At 40.8% G+C, this 27,793-nt stretch overlaps 3 protein-coding genes across 5 annotated transcripts in view; all 3 read left to right on the forward strand.

Annotated features, from left to right (window-relative positions):
• LOC309493702 (zinc finger MYM-type protein 1-like) overlaps positions 1-23,079 on the forward strand; it is a 96,730-nt gene extending 73,651 nt beyond the window's left edge. Inside the window, exons 2-3 of one of the 2 annotated variants that reach the window (XM_082162909.1) lie at positions 15,136-16,849; positions 17,130-23,079. In XM_082162909.1, the coding sequence (XP_082019035.1) occupies positions 15,303-16,849; positions 17,130-17,283 (1,701 nt within the window). In that variant the 5' untranslated portion in view covers positions 15,136-15,302 and the 3' untranslated portion in view covers positions 17,284-23,079. Of the gene's footprint in view, positions 1-14,592; positions 16,850-17,129 lie in introns of those variants that run through there. The other variant, XM_082162908.1, reaches the window with a different exon arrangement.
• LOC309494300 (uncharacterized protein) lies at positions 2,052-4,629 on the forward strand (the record flags this gene model as incomplete). The annotated part of the gene is made up of 2 exons (XM_082163571.1): positions 2,052-2,088; positions 2,592-4,629. The coding sequence occupies exon 2, from the start codon at positions 2,695-2,697 to the stop codon at positions 4,627-4,629; it is 1,935 nt and encodes a 644-aa protein (XP_082019697.1). The 5' UTR covers positions 2,052-2,088; positions 2,592-2,694.
• On the forward strand, positions 7,324-9,438 carry LOC309493856 (C-type lectin domain family 4 member E-like). Of its 2 annotated transcripts, none has more exons than XM_082163127.1 (5): positions 7,324-7,665; positions 8,065-8,169; positions 8,254-8,375; positions 8,470-8,549; positions 8,904-9,438. In XM_082163127.1, exons 1-5 carry the CDS (start codon positions 7,563-7,565, stop codon positions 9,040-9,042), a joined length of 549 nt encoding a protein of 182 aa, XP_082019253.1. In that variant the 5' UTR covers positions 7,324-7,562; the 3' UTR covers positions 9,043-9,438. The 2 variants fall into 2 exon arrangements, with proteins under 2 accessions (XP_082019253.1, XP_082019252.1); XM_082163126.1 differs by having other exon boundaries at positions 7,358-7,665; positions 8,446-8,549.
• Positions 23,080-27,793: the final 4,714 nt, after the last annotated feature.

Genomic DNA, 27,793 nt, shown 5'->3' on the forward strand with positions numbered 1-27,793 from the left:
CCCTTATGTCTTGCAAAACAATTTTTAATCCTGCATTTACTTTTCATATGGTATTTTCATACAAGGTTATATTAATAAAAAAAAAATAAAAAAAAACCTGCAACATGGGCTTTAAAGCTAGGTGATATGCTAGCATAATATGTGAACAATTTTGTGTACGTTAAATGAGGATATGGATAACGAATTAATCACATCGCGAACCCAAGTGAAAACATGTACAAATTGCCCAAATATATTAACATAACTAAGCTACCGTTTTTGACATACATTAAGTGAAATAATCCAACAGAAATACACACAATAATGATCATATCTCTGTAAAAAATAACAATAATAAAAGTACTTTATGATTTGATCCCTTCTAACACAGAGATCATCATATAAATGCAAGGAAACCTTAAAAATAATTATCCAGCAAACCACAAACAGTTCTCTTACGAGAGGTCTCTCGTACTTGCGTAAGAATATCTTACGCTAGGGAAAACCTCTTTTCCTCGAGATATTGAAGCCAAAAATTATCCTTAATTTTGCAATAATGTAAAACGCATTGCAGCAGCATGCAGACATGGGCGAGACAGCTCGCGCGCCCATTGGCTGCTCTGCGGCAACTGCACCAGCCTATCGATAGAGGCTCCTCATGACGTCAGAACCAATGAGGGCGCTTCGCGCCCATTACGTCATGTCCCGCCGAAATCGGGTGGGGCCAGGGCTATAAATACGGCCCAGAGAGGCTGGTTTGGTCAGTTTTTCATCTCTTCAGCGGACTTCGCATCGCTGGATCCCGAGAGGAAGCCACGCCGTCTGAGCCAAGCACCCAGCGGGATTAGTGCATCTGAAGCTGCCGGTCGACATCTCGCCACCTTCAGTCGCCGTTTCTGCTGACGCTTTCCGGCGTACATATCCTTTTCTCTGTTACTGTGTTTTGTGTATGTGTGTGTGTTCGCCGCCGCGACACACACTCTCATTGCACTAAAAGAGCTGGGCGTCTTTTTCAAGACGCCCCTTTCCCCCCCCAACCCGCAAAGCTCGCCGGTGCGCCCGCTTGCCTTGCCGGCTTGGAGGATGATACCTGCTCTCCCTCTGTTCGAGCCGCGCAAACCGCGCCGTTCACAGGGGATGTCAGGAGCGGACGGTCACGGGGCTAGCTTTCTCTCTCCCTCTGTTCGAGCCGCGCAAAATGCGCCGTTCACAGGGGAGGCTGGAAGCGGACGGTCGGGGTTAGTTTTTCTTTACGTACAAGAAAGCTACCCTGCCTCTGCGCCCCATTCACGCGTCAATCACCAGCGAAAGGAGAAAATAGCGTTTTAGTCCCGCCGAGGCTGGAATGACCTGAATTTTCTCACACATTTCTCAGTTCCCTGATCAGGCGACTGGAAATATAAATATTGCAGCGCCGGCAAGCAAACGCCGAAGAAAACATGTTGACGACGCTCTTATATGCTCGTGCATCTGAAAGCCTTTGTGTTCCCCCCTGTGGCTCAGTGGCGGAATCTTTGGTTTTTCACACGAGAGACCGGGGTTCGAATCTCGGTCTAACGGCAGATTAATTATGCCTCCAATGCTTCGCTCTGTCAGTTCCCTGAAAGGCGACTGCAGATGTGCATTTTGCAGCCAACGAGCGCGTTGTACAACCCGCTCGCCTGCACCCAAACACCGTTTCTATGGTTCCCGCGCGTCACTGGCGAAAGGAGAAAAGAGTGATAATGTCCCGCTGCGGCCGGGCCAAATTCTATTTCTCACACATTTCTCATTCCCCTCTGAAGTTCAGACGACTGGAAATGTCATGCTGCAGTGAGCGAGTCTGTTGTAATGCACGCACGCCTGCAAACAAACGCCAGCATGTTGACGCTCTCTGTTTCTATGGCAACTTCTCGCTCGTTCAGTTCCAGTAAATGCGACTGTTCCAGTGTATTCTGCAGTAAACAAGTCGGCCACACAGCCCGCTTGCCTGCACACAAACGCCGCTTACGGCTACCCAGACAAATCCCATAGAGTGTATTTTCTGGTGTTCCGGCCACGGCCGATGGTGTTATGAGTGTAAACAAAAAATGCCCACTGCCCAGTGCTCATTCCTACACAGAAACACAGGTTTCTCTGATAATACTCGCGCTATATAAATGCCTTTGTGTCTTCCCCTGTGGCCCAGTGGCAGATTCTCAGGTTTTCACGCGATAGACCCGTGTTCGATCCCAGATCTACTGGCAAAAAAAAAAAAAAAAAATTTTGCCGTCAATGCTCGCCCTGTCAGTTCCCTGAAAAGGCGACTGCAGATGTGTATTTTTGCAGCCAACGAGCGCGTTGTACAACCCGCTCGCCTGCACCCAAGCACCGTTTCTATGGTTTCCGTGCGTCACTACCTCCATTCTCACACATTTCTCTGGAAATGTCAATATTGCAGTGCACGAGCCTATTGTAATACACGCACACCTGCAAACAAACGCCAGCATGTTGACGTTCTCTGTTTCTATGGCAACTTCTCGCTCGTTCAGTTCCAGTAAATGCGACTGTTCCAGTGTATTCTGCAGTAAACAAGTCGGCGACACTGCCCGCTTGCCTGCACACAAACGCCCAGTGCTCATTCCTACACACAGCCCGTCGCACAGGGCTCGCGCACATGAAATCGACCCAGATCGATTGCGCATTAAATGTGGTAAATGTGCCCACTGCCCAGTGTCCACAAACACTACGTTCTGCATGTCTCAAGGTTTCTGTAAAACGAAACCAACATGCATTCGCTCTGCTCAGGCAGACAATGCTCTCAATGTTGTAAATGTGCCCGCTATCCCACGCCCACATTCACACATAGACATGACAGGTCTTACGGGACTCGCCCAGCCCTCCCCCTCTCGGTTGACCACCGCAGAGGAGTCGAGCGCGGGCAATCTGCCCGCTGTTATCAGCGCGCCCCCTGCCTCAAATGTCATAAGCGCGACGCTTATGTTGCAGCACACTGAAGCCCCTCTGTCGCTGAGCGACCAGAGCGCGCTTCGCATTCAACCCCTAGCCATTCGTGCAAACGCATGGGCAAGGCTACCCGGGGTTTCGAAGTGGGTGCTAGACATTATAGAAAGAGGCTATTCGCTACAGTTGGGTCGACGCCCGCAACGCAAAGCGGCGCAAATCGATACTACGGTGAAAAAGGAAGTAGCACAACTACTTCGGGCCGAAATAGCGAAGTTACTGAGCAAAGGGGCTATAGAACCCCTATCACAAGCTCAGAGCGAAGGGGGCATGTACAGCAGATATTTTCTGGTACCCAAAAAAGACGGAGGTCTCAGACCCATTTTAGATCTAAGACGACTAAACAAAGCACTTCTGAAACGACGGTTCAGAATGCTCACGACCAAGAAAATCCTCTCACAAATTTGCCAAGGGGACTGGTTCATGTCGATAGATCTGAAAGACGCTTATTTTCAAATACAAATAGCGTCACGTCACAGGCGATTTTTGAGATTTGCCTTCGAGGGCCAGGCATATCAGTACACAGTCCTGCCATTTGGCCTATCCCTGGCACCTCGCGTATTCACGATGTGCATGGATGCAGCGCTCGCACCCCTCAGGCTCCGAGGCATACGAGTGCTGAATTATTTGGACGATTGGCTGGTTCTAGCTCGATCACAGTCGGAGCTCATAGAACACAGGACCATATTACTCGATCACCTCGAGAATTTAGGTCTCACAGTCAATTGGGCAAAGAGTTCACTGTCTCCCAGTCAGAAAATATCTTTTCTGGGCACAGATCTGGACTCGCTGTCTATGACAGCACAGCTGTCGCCGCAGCGCAGACTAAGTATTCAGCGCATGACAGAGATTTTTCGCCACGGCGCTTTAGTCCCGCTCAAAAAGTTTCAAAGGATGCTGGGTCTCATGGCTTCAGCATCCTCAGTGCTTCAGCTGGGTCTGCTTCGCATGCGCCCGCTGCAGTATTGGTTGAAAGCGCGCGCCGCGCAGAGCTTGGACCTCCGGTCTCGCGCGCCTCAAGGTCGATCAGAAATGCGTCGCAGCTCTGAAACCTTGGACAGTGACCGACTGGTACCGGTCAGGTGTAAGCCTGGGGACTTCCTCGAGTGTGAAGGTGGTGTCTACGGACGCCTCAACCTCGGGATAGGGAGCGCTGCTCAAGGGCAGACCGTTATTCGGCCAGTGGTCGGAACGGGAAAAGCTTCTGCATATAAACTGCCTGGAAATGATGGCAGTCGACAACGCGCTTGTCCCCAGATAAAAAGACACCACGTCTTGGTCCGTTCGGACAACATGTCAGTGGTGGCTTATATAAATCACCAAGGAGGTATTAGATCCAGAATCCTTCACAGGCTGACGGAACGCCTCCTGGTCTGGGCTCAGCACAATCTGCGCTCGCTCAGGGCAGCGCATGTGCCCGGCCATCTGAATGTGGGACCAGACAGACTGTCCAGATACAATCTGCCGACAGGAGAATGGTCTTTACATCCACAGACAGTCAAAATGCTATGGAGGACATTTGGCAGAGCGGAAATAGACCTATTGCGTCTCAAGAGAACGCTCATTGTCAGGAATTCTTCTCCAAAAGCAGGGATGCGCTGGCTCACGTCTGGCCCCGCTGCCCGCTCTATGCGTTTCCCCCTGTCACGCTCCTACCCCAGGTGTTAGAGCGAATCAGGGAGAGCGGATGCCCAGTGCTACTCATCACCCCATTTTGGACAAACCAAGTCTGGTTTCCAGTCCTGATGCAGCTGACGAGTACCGCCCCGTGGCCGATACCGGTGAGGAGGGATCTCCTCTCGCAGGCGAACGGCTCGATCTGGCATCCTCGCCCGGAGCTTTGGTCCCTACATGTGTGGGCCATCAACGGGTACCCGTTAACCTCCCAGCGGGAGTGTTAAACACGATCACGCAGGCTAGAGCTCCATCTACGAGGCGGCTCTATTCCTCAAAATGGTCTGTGTTCACTAGCTGGTGTACAGCGAGTGGCACTTCACCCTCACGCTGTGGGGTGCCGGAGGTTCTCTCCTTTTTACAAGAGCTTTTGGATAAGGGCAGAACCCCATCCACGCTCAAAGTCTATGTGGCGGCCATAGCAGCGTTCGCTAAACCACCGCTTGGCCAGTCATTAGGAAGGAACGATCTGGTCATTCGCTTCCTTAGAGGAGCTAAGAGGCTGAACCCTCCCAGACCACCCTCAGTTCCCGTTTGGGACCTTTCCACGGTTCTGGAAGCCATGAAAGGTGCCCCATTCGAGCCAATACAGTCAATAGACCTGAAACCCTTGTCTTTCAAAACAGTGTTTCTTCTGGCTCTCGCTTCAGTGAAGCGCATAGGGGATTTGCAAGCGCTCTCAGTGAGCACGACGTGTATGGAGTTTGGGCCGAATGACTCGAGAGTCATACTCAAACCAAAGCACGGATATGTTCCTAAATCCCTCAACACACCGTTTAGGGCACAGGTTATCTCCCTGTCGGCCCTGCCGGTATCTGAGGAGGAAGGGGACGCAGGCTTCCTTTGCCCGGTCAGGGCGTTAAGAGCCTATGTGTCTCGCTCATCTGTTTTCAGACAGACGGAGCAGCTCTTTGTTTTGTTCAGCGGACGTTCTAAGGGACTAGCTGCGTCAAAACAGAGTCTATACAGATAGATAGTTGATGCTATAGCGCTAGCTTACACATCCAAGGGCCTGCAATGCCCGATAGGTGTCAAAGCGCACTCCACAAGAGGCATGGCCTCGTCGTGGGCTTGGTCCAGTGGGATTGCCTTGCAAGATATCTGTATGGCGGCAGGCTGGGCCTCCCCGTCTACATTTATAAGGTTTTTATAACCTCGAGTTTCCCGCTTTGCAAGCTAGGTTGCTCTCGGTTTAATTTTTTCAGTATTGCCCGCCCGATGCTATCGGCTCGGGATGCTGAAACTGCTAGAGCGTCGATCACTGATCGCCTATATGCTTCTGTGGGCAGTACGTAAGTCCCCCATATTTACCAGTCCAGGCCGAGTTCGCCCTGGCTGTGTGGAACACTTGATATAACATGCTCTTATCAGAGGATGATGCTATTCTAGCCCCTCTTCCCGGATTCTCTGTGAGTCCCTTGTGATTAGGCACTGTATGAGCCCCGGGCACCTGCCCTTGGGACTTTAGTGTTATGTCTCAAGCACGCACGGCGTTTTACATTGTGTTCCCCTAGCGTAAGATATTCTTACGCAAGTACGAGAGACCTCTCGTAAGAGAACGTACTCGGTTACTAACGTAACCTCGGTTCTCTCTAGAAGAGGGAACGAGTACTTGCGTATCTTGCCGTGCATGCGTCATGTTCTGATTCGCTTCTGCGATGAAAAACTGACCAAACCAGCCTCTCTGGGCCGTATTTATAGCCCTGGCCCCACCCGATTTCGGCGGGACATGACGTAATGGGCGCGAAGCGCCCTCATTGGTTCTGACGTCATGAGGAGCCTCTATCGATAGGCTGGTGCAGTTGCCGCAGAGCAGCCAATGGGCGCGCGAGCTGTCTCGCCCATGTCTGCATGCTGCTGCAATGCGTTTTACATTATTGCAAAATTAAGGATAATTTTTGGCTTCAATATCTCGAGGAAAAGAGGTTTTCCCTAGCGTAAGATATTCTTACGCAAGTACTCGTTCCCTCTTCTAGAGAGAACCGAGGTTACGTTAGTAACCGAGTACGTTTTACTCTGCCTTGATCGCCTAACGTTACCCGTCAACAGTCTCTCTCTGTCAAACACACAGATGCAATGTGCGCTGCTCTTTGTTCACTTATTTCAGCCATGTACATAACACTAATATTTTACTCATGAATGTAGATTTTTACTCGCATTTGCAGGTGTATATGACCCTGGAACTACGCGAAATCGACCATCCTCAGCTATGGTTGTGTCGCCGCGCCCATACTGTCTATGGCCGCGCCGACACAGAAGCGAGCACATTACACAAATCTTTTGGTACACTAAATCTTACCATTAAATAAGTTAACATATGCGTTATGTTATATCAACACGATAAACAACAACAATAACAAACACAACAAAACTTACCTTGAGCTCAAAGCTTCGTGGTCTCGCTATAAGACGTTGAATTTGAATTCCGTGATTCCCGCCTGGACGTTGAAGTTGGCGCATGTGCAATTTGCGACCACTGAACTAATAAATTGGGGGTATGTTTTACTCATTATTTTAAGGTTGCCGATATTACTGATAAAAAATAGGTAGTGTAGTTAGAATGTACCCATTTTAATATATTTTTCTTGCTAACTAATATACTTAAGTAAAATATAACTAATTTACACAGGTTGAATTTAACACCCTCCAGCATCATTTTTTACAGTGTACTAGACAAAATGGGGATTTTGCTCACCACAAGTGGTTGGATGTACAAGATGATACGGTCATAGAGTGTGGGTCTGAGGAGAGTTTCAGGAAGTCTATATTTACATTGAAGGCCATATATTCACATTAAAGGCAAATGTCAAATGAAATCACTTCCTGTGTAAATTTAGCACTATATAAGGTGGACTATTAAAAGTAGTCATCATTCTGAGAGCCACAGCTCATCTGTCTAGACGCACTGCAAGACTCAAGAACAAATAATGGAATTAGACGACTACTATGAAAATTCTAATCACAGAAATATTATGGACACACCTGGACCTCAAAGACACTGTCAGGATGAAGGAAGAGCCGGAAAGTGCAGTAAGCAGAGTTTATTTTGGGTTCATGAAATGAGAACTGTTAGATTTCAATCATTGTTTTCCAAGACCAATAGTCAATGTACTGACAAATAATTATTGTATATTCTTACTTTTTTCAGCATATGTTCTTGTTTACATAATTTACAGTAGTAAAATATTTTACTTACAAATGTTGATTTGAAACCTTATACACGAAGTTCTGTGATGAAATATGGTCCATAACTCAATCTGCTTACAATGACATCATCTCTACAGGGCACAGCTGATTGGTTCCTGCTGTATCTGTAGCCAATAAGCTTTTTGCTCAACATTCAAATACTTGCCTAGATCATTTGCTGTTGTCGTGTCATGACAGAACTGACGATATGGAGTGTATTCATTAATATCTGTGTTTTGTCAGGAGGAAGCAGGTCTTTGGTGTTGATTACAGTGTGTCTCGGGATCCTTTGTCTTCTTCTGATTACTGCCGTCACACTGCAGTACTTTCAGTGCTCTTCTAAACGAGGTTAGTTGTACGTACATTTCTTCTTTCCCCCCCCCCAGTTTTTTCTTTTATGTATACTGTTTGAACAAGTTGTGTTTCTTTCAGGATTTCTGTGGGGTCCAGATGGCTTGTTTATGTCCAGTGAGCCGATGAGCTGGTCTGACAGCAGGCATTACTGCAGAGATCGAGGAGCTGATCTGGTCATTATCAACACTGAAGAGAAGCAGGTGAGTTTGTGTGAGTGACTGTTAATCAGTGAGAGGAATCACACTTATTCCTGTCTTTATTCACACAAAGAGGCACATCTCTTCATTCATCAAGGAGAGAGTGTGGATTGGTTTGTCTGATACTGAGAACGAGGGGATCATGAAATGGGTGGACGACTCACCACTGACACAAGGGTAAGTGCAAAAATACTCAAAGAAATTCATGTGTATTTATTTATTTTAGTCTTTTTAATTCCCATTTTAAAAATAAGAACATCAAAACCTCCAGAAAATTGCTGAAGATAGATTTTCCACAAACACGTATAGCAAAGCCACAAAAGGCCCTCCCTATAAATACATTCTATTTAAAAAAAAAACTTCTCTCTTTTACTTTTCTGCAATTTCACTTCTGCTTTATGTTTACTCTAGAAATGCAGTGCTGAGATTACTGTTCATTTATGATTTATGTATTTGTTGCGTGTGACATTCATAAATTGTTTGTTGTTTAGTTGAGGTTTTTAATAAAAAAATCGGACACATTTTATTCAGGTTTTGGGCTGATGGTGAGCCGAATAACTATCGTGGTGAAGATGTGGACTGTATTGAACTGGATCCTGGAAAACACACCCTGAACAACTGGAATGATCTCAGATGCTCTGAGAAGAGAAAAGGGATTTGTGAGAAATAGGGATCATCCTGTTTTTTTCATGCTTAAACTTGTATTATCTTATGGAATCAATCAATAGTGATTAATTCATTATTAAGAGTCCTGTCTTTTAAAACAATGCAAGTTGAATTCATCAAGCATTAACTGCTTTCATGTGTAATGTAATGCTGCACACTTTACATCTGATGTGTTCATGTCTTGCTCCATTATAAGCAGCTGCTAATTAGAACTTCTTCTGGATGTTATCATGCACCTCGTTTGTTAGTCTGAAGTGTTGAGCTGACAATCACAGTAAAAAGTCTAAAGTGTCCCAGATTGCTCTGATTTATCCTATTATTCTGATATTGAGAGTCTGTGAAACTACTTTTATGTTGTGTTGCTTTCATTTTCAATAAAATGGTAAAATAATAACCATTATTACCATAGTCAACTTCATTTGGACAAATACTACACCGACCAGTCATTCTTCGTTCATATTTGTTACTGGGAGGAATTTGTAATATTTACTCCTCTAGAGTTGCTCTCAGCAGTGTGGACGGCATTGGGATGTTTGTTAACAGTACATCGCTGCAAAGCTATTTCCCACTTTTTACTTCTAAACAAAGAATGAAAAAGAATTTGCCGTGAGTATTTCGAGACATTGAATCACGTTCAGTCTCTAGTGCGTTCAATAAGCTGCTGGCTGCAGTTCACTTAACGGCCACTGGTGTCGCTAATAACAAGGGATTCTGAATTGCCCCTTTAAACATTTTGTGAATAGAGGCTTATAAAATGTTTTATCAAAATGTTTCTCCAATCCTTCTGTTACGTTATGTGTATTTTTTCTTTGTGTCCTTATAATATTTGTGTATGCTTTTTGATGTTTACTTTGAGTTTCAGATCATTGCTGATTTGAAAACAGTGCTGCCGCCTGCCAGAGGTAATTGGATGATCAGCTGGCGGTCCTTAAAAGTCGTCTTCCGCTTGACAGGAGAGGCCTGTTGCGGCTTCGGGTCGGTCACAATGGCTCAGCCAGATCAAAATATTTTTTTCTCATGTTTCTTTTGGTTGTGTGTTTCATTTGCTCAATGTAGGAGAGATCTGCCTTTTTTTTTTGTTTGGAACTTATTTATGCTATGTTTTTTGATAAGCGTAGTTAGATAAGCTTTATTGCAGTTTCTTTTCTTTTCTTTGTGTTAGGTTAATTACGTTGCTGTTTAATTTCGTTAGATTTGGTTTTGTTTGTTATTTTGGGTCTTGGGTCTCTCTGAAGAGAATACCACTCTATTGATTTATTTCTCTATTCATTTTTTGTTAATGAATTATACTTTATTGTCATTTACTTCTGTGATTCATAATACATTTATATTATAATTTATGGTTTTTGCCTTCTTTGGTATTCGTTATTCGGTTCTTTTGATCTGACGGCCTGCTGGTAGCTGGTCGTTTTTTTATTTTTTATTTATTTTTCCTTTAGTTTGTTGCGTCTTACCCCTAGCGGACGTAATAAAATGGGGGCTCGTCCATTTCATCTGATGCGTTTGTAAGTAGGCCTATGATTTACCTTGCTGGTGAGTAGTTATTTCATTGTCTGATTGGCGGAGTATAATTATGGAGTTTAGTATTGAGGCCTTTAAACAGTCTCCTACGATAGAGGCTTTACAATCATGCCGTAAATCTGACTTAATTCTTGTTGCAGATTATTATAATACAGTATATCTATATCTAAAGTGGCCACTAAACAGGTAATACAGGATGTGGTACAGGAGAATTTGGTGTTGGATGGGGTGTTGAAAGTTGAACTGGTGGTACGGGATGTCAATGCTGCTTATGCGACGGACGGGTTAGGAGAGGAGGCAGTTCAAATTATTCCAACGGTAGAGCCAAATCCATTGATAGGTCTGAATACAACGGACCTTAAATTGGCTATACGACTTAAAGAGCTTGATTTGCAAGTTAAGCGATAAGAACGTGATACGCAGCTTCTGCGCGTTAGGCAGTGTGAACTTGAGATGTGGTACAGGTGAGTGTATCACAACCTCCTATGGCGTCTGTCCCCAGTGTTCCTTCTGTTACTTCTCCTGTTCCACATTCTCCAAGTAGGCCTACGGGTGAATTTGATATCAGTAGGCAGATTCGTTTAGTTCCTTCTTTTCGAGAAACAAAGATTGATTCTTACTTCTGTGCGTTTGAGCAAATCGCTGTCGTTTTGCATTGGCCAAGAGAAATTTGGTCACTCTTGCTACAGTGCAAACTGACTGGTAAAGCTCAAGAAGTTTGTGCTGCTTTGTCTATTGAAGAGAGTTTAGATGATGATGTTTTGATAACGTTTTCCACATCCCTGGTTTTACCTGATCCTTTGTGTGAGTTTATATTTATATATCCTAGCTGTAAGAGAATATAAAAAAACTGATAGCCTATTGTATTTATTTCTCATATATGGAATATTGTTGAAATGCAAATATAATATGTTCAACTAGATGTTATTGTGACTCCATGATGTTTAGTTTTATTTAGCAAAATATTAAAATCCTCAGCTTTTGTTCTGAGTGTAAAGTGGGCATCATGTACTTTGAAGGTGTGAGAGAGGAGTGTATTTAAGTTGTCGATGAATTTCATGAAAAATTTGTAAAAAATAAATAAAATAAAAATCAATTCTTGTTTTTCATGCCCTAAGAGCAATAAAAACACATAGGAAAAAAATCCTGACTGAGGTTATCATAATTCATGCATGAAAGGGTTAAGTAAGTTGTCGATGAATTTCATGAATATATGCATGCTTAACAGAAAAAAAAAGAAAAGAAAAAAAAACACATAGACTACACATTGAGAAAATGTATTCCTGTTTATTGGCCCACACAACATCAACAAATGACAATGCCCTGCTTTCACATATAATTGGTGACCATTATAAGTCAAGTCACCTTCATTTATATAGCGCTTTTAACAATATGGATTGTTTCAAAGCAGCTTTAAAGTGATAATAGGAAATTACCATAACAGATTGTTTAGGCTTTATAACTGCTCTAGGATAAAGTTATTGTCCAGCTAAAGTTAGTTTTGATCGATCGATTGATTTACTTCCGTTGCGAAGGTCATTAGTAATTAACTTAGGAGCCGCTAACACAACACCGTTCTAACAGGAAACCTCAAACCTCCGAAGCGCAAACCCGCGAAACGCAGATGTCGCGCACATGCACATTACGTGTTCAGTCCAAATGTATGCGCGTTTAAATATATATGTGCGCAGGCGTGTAAAAGTGATTCCTTACTTTAAAGGCCCTTTCACACCTACCTTGTTTGGTCCGGATTTTCTGACTTTTCAGTTTGATCCGAATCAAAATTACAGGTGTGAAACCTCCCCCAGACCACGGTCCACACCAAACAGATGAAAAGAGGTAGTCTCGGTCCGGATCAAACTGAACAAAGGTTTGGTTCGTTTCTACACAGCAAAATCCCCAGTGTTAAATCAACACTGCTCAGAGCAAATATGGTCCCACTCTACAGAGTGTTAAAATAACACTGAAGCAGAGTTAAAGTTAATGAGATAATTAAGTGATTAATTGAGTGATGATTGAACATTAGTGATGAACACCTGCAGTTAACAAGCAGAATCACTGAAGGAAAGAGAAACACAAGAACTACAACTGACTTCAGACACAGTCTAAGATGAAATCAACTGAAGAGAAAAGAAGACATTAAATCTGTGAAGATCTCAGCAGAGGAGGATTAAACAACTCCACAAACAGCATTACCAGCTTCACTTATTACTAACCAGACTGACTTTATTTCTGTCAGACGTCTACAGAAGTTTTTATTGAGAATTAACAGAGGTTTAACTCTGTGTTTCATTTGAAGTCACCATAACAGTGATAAGTGTTTCCATTAGTTGGGCTCTTAACTCTTATTATATCTTTTGTCTTTTTTTGGCCGCTGTGACAGTGTGTTTGTCAAACACATTTGCAGCAGCAAAGAAAGCTAAAGTGAAATGAGATCAGGTGATGATGGTTACCTGTTGATCGTTTTATAATCATCATGAAATAGCCTGTTTCACTGATGTCTTTAGAATCTAACAATTGTATTATTTTGACAGTCCACCAGTGACCGATTCAAACACAATAGTTGAATCATAATCTGCATCATTATCATTGGCAACACATTCATTTTCATTATAGCTGCACGGAAACGCTCAATGAATTTTCACAAAGTTTCTGTTTACCTTGAGCCACACTTGTCCAAGGAAATTATCCCGACCCAGAATTTCCTTTAGGCCTACTTGCTTTTGTAAAGCAAAGGTATTCATAAAAAGTTCCAGAAATTGTCAGAAATTTTTTTTTCGGCACACCACAGCAAAAACTCCTGCCAGTTTATTTGAGACCACACTCAAGAGTGTAAAAGTGTTCAAATAAGAGTGTTAAAATTAATGAGAATTAAGTGATTAATTGAGTGATGATTTACCACTATTGAAGATATATATATACACACATTTTATTTATTCCATAAATTCGTAATTTTTTTACTTCATACATGAATTAATGTCTACGGATTAACTTAAATCCTCTAAACCTTTTTAAAATACTCGATACAACCACTGGCTTGCATGATAATTCCTTTATTTTCAATCATATTTTACAGTAAAGTAAATTTTATATAATTTTTCAAACATATTGCCAACATTTAAGATTATTTGACAAATATTAGAAGTCAAGTCAAGTCAGCTTTATTCACATAGCACTTTTTACAATAGGCTACAGATTGTTTCAAAGCAGCTTTACAGTGATAACTGGAAAAATGCAACAAAGTTTGTTTCTAGAAAAAAAAAAAATTCCTATAATATAAAAAAAATCTAAATTCAGAATGTCTGATCTGTGGCAAGAAAGTATTATTGGTGAATATAATCTATTCCTAACAAATAACCACTTTTGATCAGACAAAGGATTAGCAAATTATTCTGCTTAATGATACTGAAAACAAAGTCACCTTATTATCTTAAATGCTGCTTTATTTGCAACAAATTATGTTTTAGTGAACACTGTTACAAAGACCACATAAACTCACAGAAAAAAAAAGAAAAAAAAAGATTGTGGCGAAAGAGCGGTATTACAGGTAGAAAGAACTTCGACTACGCCACCTGGGGAATTTCGCCCCCGGAAATATGGACAACACTCAAGTTATTATTACTAGGTCACTCAGGTTCGATTCTCTAATAAAGGTAGGCAGAGACGTGGATATGAAAATGTACAAAATTTTTATTAATACAAGTTTATTTTAAAGCAGAAGGATAATCACATAAAAAAAAAAAAAAAAGGCAATCAGGAGCTATACTGGCCAGGTTTTGAGTTACAAACACATTCAAGTAAACAAAAACACATTTGAATACACACCTTTTCTGTACTAATACACTAGTTACAAAGACACAACAAAAAGACACAGACTAACAGGGCTGAAGTAAACCACGGGAGGAGGGATCACTAAACTTAATTCACCGAAAGCACACTCACACACACAGCAAAGTGTCACGGCAAACGTTCGGGGAAAGCACCACCACCACAAGAGATCCTCCACCTGTGGAACCTCAGCACCTGAAAGAAAAAAAAAAGAAAAAAATAGTAGCAGATAGTAGTCACAATTAGTAGACAATCACAATTAAAGGTGTAAACAAAGACCATAAATAAATAAATAAATAAATAAATAAACTCAATTCCCGCAATGAGCTCACAAGCAGATAGTTTGGTGTTCCGTTTTTGACACTAATAAGCGTCAGCCTCAAAAGTTCAGTAAACAAAGAAACATTAAATCAACAAATCATCAATAAAACCAGACAGCAACGATCCCCTTCATCAGTGGGGTGACAATCTTCTCACAGATGGCAACAAGTTTGTATTGCACACGGTAGCGACAGCAGCAGCAGCGGCTCGCCCATAGAGGGCGCTGGGGCGCCGACCTCCCTGCCAGTTTTTTTTTTTTTTTTTTTTATTTAATAAGAAGTTTTTAATAATCTCTCATTTTGAAAAATAATCTGTGTTAATGACATGCTATTAATGGTTTTACTTTAGAATGTGTTTAGAACTCTCCAGAATGATATTTGCATTCACTTCATGTTGGTGTAGTAGTAGCCAATAGGCTGTCTTTAAGCCAATGGTTCCCCTGTTGCTACGCAATTTTTTTTATATTTTGCCAATCATCGTCGTCGAATTTTATGGTTTCGGGGCTCTGAAAATATCGCCCGTCGTACCAAGATTAGAGCAGTGCACCTGCTGCGCCTGCGCGGGACATTTACCTCAGAGGAGTGCGAGTGCAGTATGGCAGCGCCGGCGACGTCGAGTAGCATTAATGTAGTCGTGGGAGTTGAGCTAGCCCCAAATTCAGTTAAATCTCTACACCTGTATCCCTTCGAAAGAAGAACATTAGCTGAAAAACTAATTGTAAAAGAACTCGGACCAGACAAGCCAGAGGTGAATATAACCCAACAGGCGCGAGAAAAGGAGAAAACCTACAAGAGAACCTTTTCCCGAGGTTGGTTCGATCGAAAGGTTTGGCTTACTAGCTGTGGTTACGCCAATGCAATCTTTTGCTTCCCTTGCTTACTGTTTAAAACAAGTGCTTGTGATAGCTCGTGGACACAGACAGGGGTGACAGACCTGAAACATATGTCAGAACGCATTAAGAAACATGAACGGGCAAGAGTGCATATGGACAACTCTGTGAAGCTAGCCATGCTAGGCCGAATTAGCATAGCCACACAGCTAGATGAGGGACATCGCATTGCCGTAAGGCGGCACAACGAGGAGGTGGACAGGAATCGGCATATTTTGTCAAAGATCATTGATGCCGTGAAATTTTGTGGTGCCTTTGAACTTGCTTTGCGTGGTCACGATGAGAGTGACGCATCAGAAAACCCTGGCATTTTCCTGGGTCTAATTGATCTCATGGCCTCAATCGATCGTGAGTTGGAGGTGCACCTGGAGAACGCCACTGTTTTTAAAGGCACTTCGAAGACCGTGCAAAATGAACTGTTAGACTGCATGTTGTCAGTTCTCAGAGACCGCATTCTGGAAGAGGTGAAACAGTCGTCCTATATTGCCATTCAGGCAGACGAGACAACCGACATCTGCACTCATTGTCAGCTTGTGCTTGTGCTACGGTACATAGATGGCCACAACAACATTCAAGAACGTTTTTTTGAGTTTATCGCGCTTCCAAATGCGACCGCTGATACGATAGCCACTGCATTATTGGAAAGGCTGAGCACCATCCTTCCTGCGGGACAAGAGGGAAAATTAATTGCCCAGGCCTATGATGGTGCCGCAGTGATGAGGGGTGCTACTGGTGGAGTGCAGCGTAAAGTGCAAGACGTCTACGGGAGTGCATACTACGTTCACTGTTATGCGCATCAATTGAAGCTCATTATGCAGCAGGCAACATCCCACATCCCAAAGATCGGCCAGTTTTTTTCAGACGTAGGGGGGTTTTCTACATTTTTTTCCAAGTCATTCAAACGAACGGCAGTGCTGGATGAAGTGGTGGCACACAGACTTCCAGGTGCTTCAACAACGCGATGGAACTTCCACAGTCGTGCTGTTAACAATGTTTACGAGCACAAAGATGAACTGGTTAAGTGCTTCCAAACCATTCGAGACAGAGGGGACTTTGATGCCATATCGAAGAGAGAGGCCGGGGGTTGTATGAGAATGTTGGAAGATGAGGTTTTCTGTTTCATCCTGGCGTTATTCCACAAAATCATGCCACATGTAGACATGCTGTTTAACCATCTGCAGAAGAGGAACATAGACTCTGTCTTCATCGCAGGGATCACCCAGAGGTTCACTCACAGCATACAGGCCATCAGGTAGGCTATGATTTTGCATATTGGCTGAAAACATGCTTATGTAGCCTAAACAATAAAAACATAAATCCACATGGCTGAGTACAATAGAACCTATCATAAATATCACAATTTCACCAACATGTTAGACTAGTGAATTTATTTGTGATGAATCTAGATAACATTGACTAGGCCCAACACAACAATAGCACGTATTTTAATACAGTTTTATTAAAATTATTTTTTATATCTGATACAGTAATTTCAGGGTGGACAGTGACTTGTGAAACTTATTTTGGATCAGGGACTCCGTTCCTTCTCTAGTTGAGGATGAGGAGTATAGGGGACCTGTACAGGAACCACCCCTGAAGAAACGGAGGGCAATGGGAGAAGAAACACAACAGCATCTGGCAATAGAGGTAAGCAGTAACAGAAATTCTATTTCTGTATTCTATTAGCCTATATGTATTCGTTTGCACATGTTTGTATTTTGTCATATCTATCTACTGGAGAATGCAGAAATTATGATTTTTTTTTTCACATTTGTGCTTTTATTAATTGTGTATATGGTGTGTATGTGTGAGAGTGACACAGACAGCCAATAAAGCGAGCGAGCGAGAGAGAGAGAGAGAGAGAGAGAGAGAGAGAGAGAGAGAGAGAGAGAGAGAGAGAGAGAGAGAGAGAGAGAGAGAGAGAGAGAGAGAGAGAGAGAGAGAGAGAGAGAGAGAGGATAAGAGAATGATGGCTAGTGTGTGTATTATAATTATAATTAGTAAAACTTACTTGTTCATAACAAAATTGTAACTGCTATGAATATGCTGATTTTATTGTATTGTTGAACTGAGAAATGTGAAAATGAATGTTTTCTGTGCTTACTTTTCTACAATTATGTATCATTGCATAGGTATGTGATACCATTATGAGCCATGCCAAGGAGAGGTTTTCTTTCACCAATCATCTCATCAGTGCCACTCTGTTGCAAGGAGACTTGTTTCCACAACACAGCAGAAAGTTCCCAGATTCAGCACTAGGAACCACGGTGGATGCCTATCCCATGTTGGACAAAGCCAGACTTAAAACAGAACTGTCCCTGATCTATGAAAATGAGGACTTCCAGGGTTGCAGTGGTGCACTGGCTCTCTTTCAGGTTGTAATGGAAAATAACCTTCAAGACACATTCACCGAAACTGTAAGTCTTCTCAAGATTCTCATCACCACACCAATGACAACAGCAGAATCAGAAAGGTGCTTCTCTACTTTAAAGAGGATAAAAACTTTCCTTAGGAACACGATGGCACAAGATCGCCTCAACGCTCTGGCTATGCTCTCTATAGAGAAAAAACTCGCACGGGACATTCCAGATTTCAACACAAGGGTCATTGAGAGATTTGCCACTCAGAAAGATAGACGAGCAAAGTTCCTGTACAAATAAGAGTTCTCCATCTCCTTCACTCTCACTCACCCCCGCATTCACTCACACATTCACTCCATCTACCTCTCATACACAAATCTAACTGTCACAGACACCATATGTTAGTCTCTCTCTCTCTCACTCACCCTCCCATCTATCTCTCCAACTCTGTAAAAATGAATATGCTATATTTACTCAAAATTGTGGCAACAGATTACAAGCAATATTATTGATAAAAAAAAAAAAAAAAATTGAATTTAGTAATTAAATTGATTCCTTAAAAGTTAACCATTTAAAATGAGTAAAATGTACAAAAAAATTTAAACAAAAATATCTGAATTAAGAATTCTTTCTTTTTTATTGCCAACATTGAAGACAACTGATGTTAACAAGCAGAATCACTGAAGGAGAAAACCATAATTTAAGTCACCATTATGGATATCAGAGTGTGTTTTAGTTGGGCTCTTGACCCAGTTAAATTATTAACTTTAAGTTTTGTTTGGCTGCTGTACATGAGTTATAACAGCCAGATTAACAAATAGAAAAGGTGATCTGATGGTGTTGGTTGTGTTTTAACATAATCATTATTTCATAATAATTTGACCTGAATCACTGAACTCATATAGAGTCCAATTTCTGAGTTAGGTTAACTTTATTAATTATAGCAGCACTGGCCTTGTACGGCATAATATTTTTAACTTTTACAATGTAATCCATTTTACGATGTTATAACCCAGAATATTTATGAACCCAGAATACACTGCAACATGCTTTATAATTGCCACCATTGTTAAGATTCACAGGCTGATTCTTGATGTCTGTGTCTCTCTTTTTTTGTATAAGAGAAACTTTTTAGAAATTATTTGGATTACATTGTAAAAGTTAAAAATATTAAGCTGTACAAGGCCAGTGCTGCTATAATTAATAAAGTTAACCTAACTCATAAATTGGACTCTATATGAGTTCAGTGATTCAGGTCAAATGATTGTGAAATAATGATTGTTAAAACACAACCAACACCATCAGATCACCTTTTCAGATCTCAGGTACAGCAGCCAAACAAAACTTAGTTAATGATTTAACTGGGTCAAGAGCCCAACTAAAACACACTCTGATATCCATAATGGTTACTTAATTATGGTTTTCTCCTTCAGTGATTCTGCTTGTTAACTGCTTGTTAATGGTTAACTTTTTAGGAATTAATTAGATTAATACTCAATTCAAATTTTTTAAATTTAATCAATAATATTGCTTGTAATCTGTTGCCACAATTTTTAGTAAATATAGCGTATTCATTTTTATGCTGTCATTCTCTTACTCACTCAGTCTCTCTCTCTCTCACTCAGTCACACACACACAATGTTTCACACACATTTGCCATTAAAATAGTGATCTCAATAGGAATGTAACAGTATGTTTGCTTTGCTTTTTTTTGTTGTTTTGAAGTTCTGAGCTGGATTACTGTGTTTCCATACTAGTTAAAATGTTAAAATCATCTTTCTTCTCATACTTGGTGTTCTTCAAGAATGTTGTCCCACCCTTTCTTTGAGAGCCTTCTCTCTTTCTCTTGTATCAACACACTGTTATCCATTATCCAATTTGTCTACAGTGAACTTTTAAAATATATTTAGTCTACAGCTGGGGATTGATTAAAGAACTAGATTGTTGTATTCCCTATTATAATTTATTGTTATGCGTTTGCACTTTTTCTATTCTGGACACGGAGCATAATAAACTTGCAACTTGTTCATTATCATTACCTGTGCAACTGTTGATTTCTACATGGCAGTTCAATTAATATTGTCTTTTTAGACCATTGGTATTGACTGGTTTGAGTTATTTTATTGGTATAAGCAAGGGACATGGGTGGCCTAAAATGCACCAGAATGCAGGAAATCACAACTATGAAATAAAAAAATTTCTGGGGGTGGAGCCCCCAGAACCCCGCTAGGGCTGGGCGATTTAAATCGCGATATTGTTATGCGCATCTCGTCAGTAAAGCCGGTTCCTTGATTAGTAGTAAATCACCATCACCTGCTTTCAGATGGAGCGGCATTTACGTAGTTAACAGCAGTAGCGTAGCCAGGAATCACAAAGGTGGGCCCAGAGAAAATCAGGTGGGCACAGCCTAAAATGCATCTGTTATCAAAATAGGCCAACACAACTACACCTGCTTGAATACACCACAGTTTAATCAGAGCACAAGCATGTATGTCATCATAAGCAGTGTTAAGAACATAACGATAAGAACAGCATTTCCACTGCGCGCGGCCACACCACACACACGCGCGCATCTGACAGATGCAAAACAACACCATCATCAAATCAGCAGGAAAGTAGTGGACAGTGTGTAAAAACAATGCTTGGTCATAGTCTGGCTCAGCGGCCACATAAACCACGTTAAATAAACAACATTGACTAGGCAACTACATAGTAAACGTAGACTGGCTTACTTTTGATGACTAGCTTATAACAGGAGACGACGGGGCTATTAGAGTTGAACACTGCAATGATTTCGTTATAGTCCAACGATTCAGTCAATTCTCTTTCAAATGAGAGCAGGGACAAAGAGTCTTTTTGACACAAACTTTAGTAAGTTGCTCTGTTTCATTTTAGTTTAACATACTTAGCTAAACTTCAGTGTCCCTCTGTTAAATGTGCTCGTCGTTGTGAAGGGGGGATGGGCTGTTCGCAATCTGACTGCGAAATGCGCTACGCGGGCATTTCATCATCACCATGACAACCATGACAACCAAACAAGAATCAAGAAACATTAAGATTTATTTTTATAGTTTCAAGTATTGTGATAATCGCAACAGAATTCCCTCCTTTAGGCTACCTTGTGAGGCCACTGACTGGATGGGCCTGACTGACAGGTGGGTGGGCCCAGGCCCATCCAGGCCCACCCGTAGCTACGCGAATGGTTAACAGACAAGCTGAGCCAAATCACATCAATATCGCGGACGTATCGCCAGCGATATTTAATGCGATATGGCTCAGCTTGTCAGTTAACTACGGCTCTTTGTACACAGCAAAAACTCCAGTGTTAAATTAACACTCCTGGGAGTGTACGAGTCCACACTCAAGAGTGTTAAAGTTAATGAGATAATTAAGTGATTAATTTAGTGATGATTGAGCATTATTGAAGACACCTGATGTTAACAAGCAGAATCACTGAAGGAGAAAATCTCAAATTGTAAGCCACCGTTATGACGATCAATGGTTGCTTTAGTTGGACTCTTGACCCTTATATTATTAACTTTAGATTTTGTTTGGCTGTTGTATCTGAGTTATAACTGCCAGTTGAACAAAGAAAAAAAAAAGTGATCTGATGGTGTTGGTTATATTATGACAATCATCATTTGAACTTGATCACTGAACTCATTAAAATCCTTCTTTCTGACTTCGATTTATGTTATTGGTTACAGCATAACTGTGAATCTGCATAAATGCCCAGAATTGTTGATATAATATAAAGGATTTCTTAAAAGTTGTTTAAAAAAAAAATCATTCTTTGAGGTACACACAGATGTCAAGATTCAGTCTATGCATCTCAACAATGGTGAGGAGCAGAATATTCAATTAGGAAAAGTAAATTACATAGACAATTCAGATCATAATTTATTCATACCGCAATGCATGATGGGAACCATTAATGAGTTGTGATTGGTGGCAGCCACTGCAACATGCTTTATTATTGTCACCATTGTTGAGATTCACAGGCTGATTATTGATGTCTGTGTTTTAAATGAATTTGTCTGAATGTCTTTTGATCAGAACAATGTTTAATAAATATTTTGAATTATAAATAAAGTACTGATAATCATAGGCTGAAGAATCACAAAACTGCTGCTAACAAGATAACCCAAACTACCTCAATAAGTTTCATTTTTCAGATCACAGCATGATTATGTCAAAACATAAACAAAACTATAAGATAACATTTTACTTTGTTCATTTAACTGTTATAAATCAATAACAGCAAACAAACAACAGTAAATATTAAAGTAAACATATAGGCCTAATGGTCTAGAGCCCAACTAAAGCAAACACCCATCACCTTAATGGTAACTTACAATTTGAGATTTTCTCCTTCAGTGATTCTGCTTGTTAACATCAGGTGTCTTCAATAATGCTCAATCATCACTAAATTAATCACTTAATTATCTCCTCAGCCCTAAATGCCGCTCCATCTGAAAGCAGGTGATGGTGATTTACTACTAATCAAGGAACCGGCTTTACTGACGAGATGCGCATAACAATATCGCGATTTAAATCGCCCAGCCCTACCCCCCGCACAAACAGCCCCACCTAAAATATTTTTCACCAGCCGTCACTGGACAGCAGAGCAGGAAAATACGATGCTCTCTTAATCCGGCAGCAAAGAATCGACGGGGCTATAATAGCTTTTAATAGCACCAGCAGGAAAAACAAATCGGCCGGACGAGAGGGAAAATCCTAAGCCAAATACAAAGAAACACTAAGATGTATGCCTCAATCGCTAAATTTTCAGCTCGTAACTACAGTTATATGCACAATAACACTTACCGGAAGTAGACGATGCATTCACACAATGTGCTTGTCCTTTCACAGGCACGGATACTCAAAATCATGCAATCCGCTGTTCAGCTGGACTACAGGGACACTGCACATAACTCAAAACAATCAGCCGATCCTAAACCCCCGAATGAAAACAAACAATACGCTTTCCACCGACAGTTCACACATACCTGAAAGGCGAGCAGCCGGGCAAGTGCACCCACCGCGACAAGCCGAGGGAAACCGGAGAAGAAAGACAGGCTAAACACAACACTAATAATTAGTCCCGTACATACAAGACACTTCTTCTTCTTCTTCTTCTTGCTTTTTTACGGCGGATCGCAGACAGATATGTGCATTACCGCCACCTATCTAGGAAATGGACCATTGACACAACTATAACCTCTATTTACCCGCACAGAGGCTTCATAGAGTTTCATCCGGCGCTGCGTGTTCAGCTCCTCCGTCTACTCTCAGCCCCCATGACAGGTAGAAGAAGAAAAAAAAAAAACAGAAAAAAAATAAAACCCCTAATTTAAATGCGCTTATTTAACCCAGTATTTCCCAAATATTCTACCATTAGATTTATTATACTCCTATCTGACTTTAATACATTTTGAATAGTGAACTTAACTCCTATATTATTTAATTCCTCCTTCAACTCTTTCCTTTCAACATTATATCTCCTACAGTGCATTACTACATGCTCAACTGTTTCACTAACTTCACATGCCTCACATAAACCTGTTGGACTCTTACCTATTAAATGCAATGTACTATTCAATCTTGTATGTCCCAATCTTAATCTTGTAATCATATTCTCCTCATACCTACACCTACCTGATACTCTTCCTTTACCCACTATTGGCTCTATTTGATGCATATGTCTACCTTTTATTTCATTATCCCAATATTGCTGCCATATTTTCAGAATATTTTTTTTAATAATTGACTTAATTTCTGATCTACTAAATAAAATCGGTATATCTACTATATCTCGTTCTATTGCCTTTTTTGCTAATGCATCAGCCTCCTCATTACCTCTCAGCCCAATATGTGCTGGAACCCACAAAAACTGTACTTCTAAACTAGCTTGTTTGATTGAATATAATTCTTGAATTATCTCTATTACCATATCCTGTCTTGTTTCTGACTTCATCTCCTTCAAACTTATTAGAGCTGAACTACAATCTGAACATACATACAAGACACTAAAAAACAGAATTTGCTATATGCTAACGCACATACCTACAGCCACTGTAAACAACGGAAGGAGGCGGAGTCGAACGTGACGCATCCCAGGCTTCTTCTTCTTCTTTTTCGTTTTTATTGGCAGCTCGCTTCTCAGATAGAGCATTACCGCCATCTTCTGTGGGCAATGAATCAGAGACTTGTATTTTCCCTCATCCCATACTATTCAGAACCTGGCCTTTCGATGTTGCTGCGTGTTCAGCTCCTCCATCTACAGCCCAGGATCTTCCAGACTAGGGACGAGGGATAATAATAATAATAATAATAATAAAAAAAAAATTCCAATCCCAAAACTAATATTAAACTTCATATTCTATGAATTAACTTAGTCCTTTTTAGAAATAATTACTAATAAATTATCACTTCCTACTGGATTTAAGAGTTCTTTTAATGTTAACTGCTGTACACCATTTTTCTGAAGTTCTTCAATTATTTTCCTTCTATCCTCAGTATATTTATTGCACTGAATGAGAACATGTTCTACTGTTTCTCTGACTCCACACCCATCACACAACCCTGTTGGATGTTTTCCTATTATATTTAATGTTGCATTAAGTCCCGTATGCCCCAACCTTAATCTTGAAAGAACACAATCTACCTTTCTACTCCCTCTTGAATTCCTTCTTTTGTTTACCGATGATTGTATAGAGTAAAGATGCCTACCTATTTGTTCATTATCCCAGCAATATTGCCATTTCTCTGTTATCTTCTTTCTAATTATTGACTTAAGTTCGGATTTACTATACAAAATCTGCATATCTATACCATCTTTTGCTGCTGCCTGTTTTGCTAATTGATCTGCTTTCTCATTTCCCACCACTCCTGTATGCGCTGGAACCCACAAGAACTGAACTACATTTTTTTCCTGATGTATCATGTATAATAACTGAAGGATCTCCAAGACTATGTCCTGTCTAGTTTCAGACTGTTGAGCATCCAAACATAATAATGCTGAACTCGAATCTCGAATCTCGCATCCCAGGCTACAGCCAACCAGCTCTTAAATAGGAGGGATTCCCTGCTGATAGGTGCTCACTAATGTCAATCATCTCATTCATTCGGTTACACATTCAAGAGTCAAACTGTCCAACTAAAGCAAACACTGATATCCATAATGGTGATTAAACATTTTTGCTTTACACTAGATGTCGCCTTAAAGACATTCGTTCCAATGAACTGCCGTAGACAAGGCGCCATCTAGTGTGTATATATCTATGCACCAGTCTGCGTACACGTCAGATCAGATCACTTGGACATGGCTGTGTATAAGTGGTAAAAACGATATAAATACTGTTCGTTTTCTCACACAAACCGCTCGTTTCGTGTCTTAGGCCATCAATGTCAAGTCAAGTCAAGTCAAGTTTATTTGTATAGCGCTTTTCACAATACAGATTGTATCAAAGCAGCTTCCCTGCTGCTAACGATGCAATGTGTACTTACGATGGGGAATTGTTTAATTTGGACGACGGGGAATTGTTTTAATTTGGACTACTGCGGAATAACAGACACCTACATCTTGGATGCCCTTCAGGTAAGCTAAAACATACCAAAAATTAATTTCAAAGTGAACTATCCCTTTAAGAGTCGCTGTCCATTCGCGAAGTGCTGAAATATAACCTTATGGAATCGTATTCTGAACGTTTAACCTAAGAATCGTCATTTGTTGTGGATAAGAAATCAAGACAAGTCTATAAAGCACCTATACAGGCGGAGGCACTGACAAAATGGCTGAACAAAAAACTTTCACAAAGATAAAATTAATGTCCTTTTAGAGGAGATTGAGCGAAACAAAGATTTAATTTTTTAACAGATTTAAAGGACACTATACAAATAAGGAAAAACAAAACATCTGGGAGGACATCGCAAACTGCGACCAGGGGTGTTCAAAGATCAGGGAAGGATGTCCGCAAGAAATACCCAATAGGCCTACATGGCTGGTTTTCGTGCACGTCAGCAAGTCATTGACAGATTTTTTGAATTCATCCCTATTTTGCCCAGTCTTTAAAGCATATTTCCCACATTACTTCTTTTATGATTTTTTTTTTTGCATTCATTTAATTTTAGATGTGTATTTCTATTTTTTCTTCCCTTTTTAATTATTTCATTTATAAATGCATTTAAACAAAACAAGAATACAATAAAGTGTACAAAAAAAAAAATCAAAACCTTATATTATACTCACGTTGCAGTGTAATCTGTTAAATCTAGATAAAAGTGTAATCTGCCGGTTGTCCTGCAGGTGTCCTCATAAATCTGTCTTCTTACAATGCACTTGGGGATGTACGATTACTCCAGAGCACTCGTAGTTCTACGAAGATTTTCAAGTGCTACTTAAGTTACGATGCTTTTGGGAAACAGACCATAATATTAAGATCAGTCGTACGATCGTTTTTACGATCAACTTAGGCTTACGATGCTTTTGGGAAACGCAGCCCTGGTTAGTAATAAGCAGAGGTGGGAGTAAGTCACTAAATTCAAGTCTCAAGTCAAGTCCAAGTCTTAACATTGCAAGTCAAAGTCAAGCCAAGTCATTCTGTTGTAAGGGTCAAGTCAAATCAAGTCAAGTCAAGTCAAGTCATACTCTTTGTCAAGTCAAGTCAAGTCGCAACTTAGTCATCAAGTCATACCAAGTCACACACAGGCTCGTTTTACACATTTTTTAACTCTGGGACTTTTATTTCTTATTTAGACACAGAGGGCTGATGGGTAAAAAATAAAATAAATAAATAAATTAACTTGTGTGTAATAAATAAAATATTGTTAAGAAGCACATTAAATGCTCTAAAATAAAAATTAAAATTAAATGAACACAAGTAAACAAGAATTAATAAAACTTTTCCCATCTTGTGCTAGCCCTACATAGTTATTTTGCTGTGATGTCCTCTATGAAAGTGTAAACGAAACAAAAACATTACAAATGTCAATTTAATCCAATTAGGCCAACGTGAACACACAAAAAAAAAAAAAAAATGTCTAAACATAAGATTTATGTATTTAAATTGCATATAGAATTTCCATCCATTTGGATTACATAGTTTTAACATAAACCAATTAATAATCTGAATGTAATTCATATTTTTAAGTCATATATAAATGAAACAGATAAGATTTATGTAATTGTATTAATAAACTGAATGTGATTCATATATGTCAGTCATATGTAAATGAAACGGGTAAGATTTATGTAATATTACACAGAAAAACGCCCATGTTAAATTAACACTTCTCAGTGTTCATATGTGTGCACACTACAGAGTTAAAGTACCATTGAAGCAGTGTTGAAGTTAATGAGATAATTAAGTGGTGATTGAGCATTAATTATGAACACCTGCTGTTAACAAGCAGAATCACTGAAGAACAGAGAAACACAAGAACTACAACTGACTTCAGACACAGTCTTAGGGCGCTTTCACACTGGCAGTTTAGTGCGGACCGGGGCACGGTTCGCATGAAAAATCGCTAATGTGAACGCTGTCATTGGACCCGGGTGCGCACTAGAGTACCGAACCCGGGACTACCTGGAGGAGGTGGTCTGAGCTCGGTTGCTCCCGAACCGTGGCGCGGTTCGCGTTAATGTGCAAGCAACACGGACTCGGGTGCGCGCTTGTTCAGGAAGTATAGTATCCCGCGCATGCGTATCACTGTCGCATCAGTGAAAAATCTTCTGCGAGCAGCAGAAACACGGCGTCCCCTGGATATGTGCTGAATTACACCATGTAATGAACATAAACGTAGTTGTCTCTCACTATGTTGTGCATAATAGCACC

This window comes from Leuciscus leuciscus (genome assembly GCF_965113295.1).
Source record: "Leuciscus leuciscus genome assembly, chromosome: 3".
Taxonomy (NCBI): domain Eukaryota; kingdom Metazoa; phylum Chordata; class Actinopteri; order Cypriniformes; family Leuciscidae; genus Leuciscus; species Leuciscus leuciscus.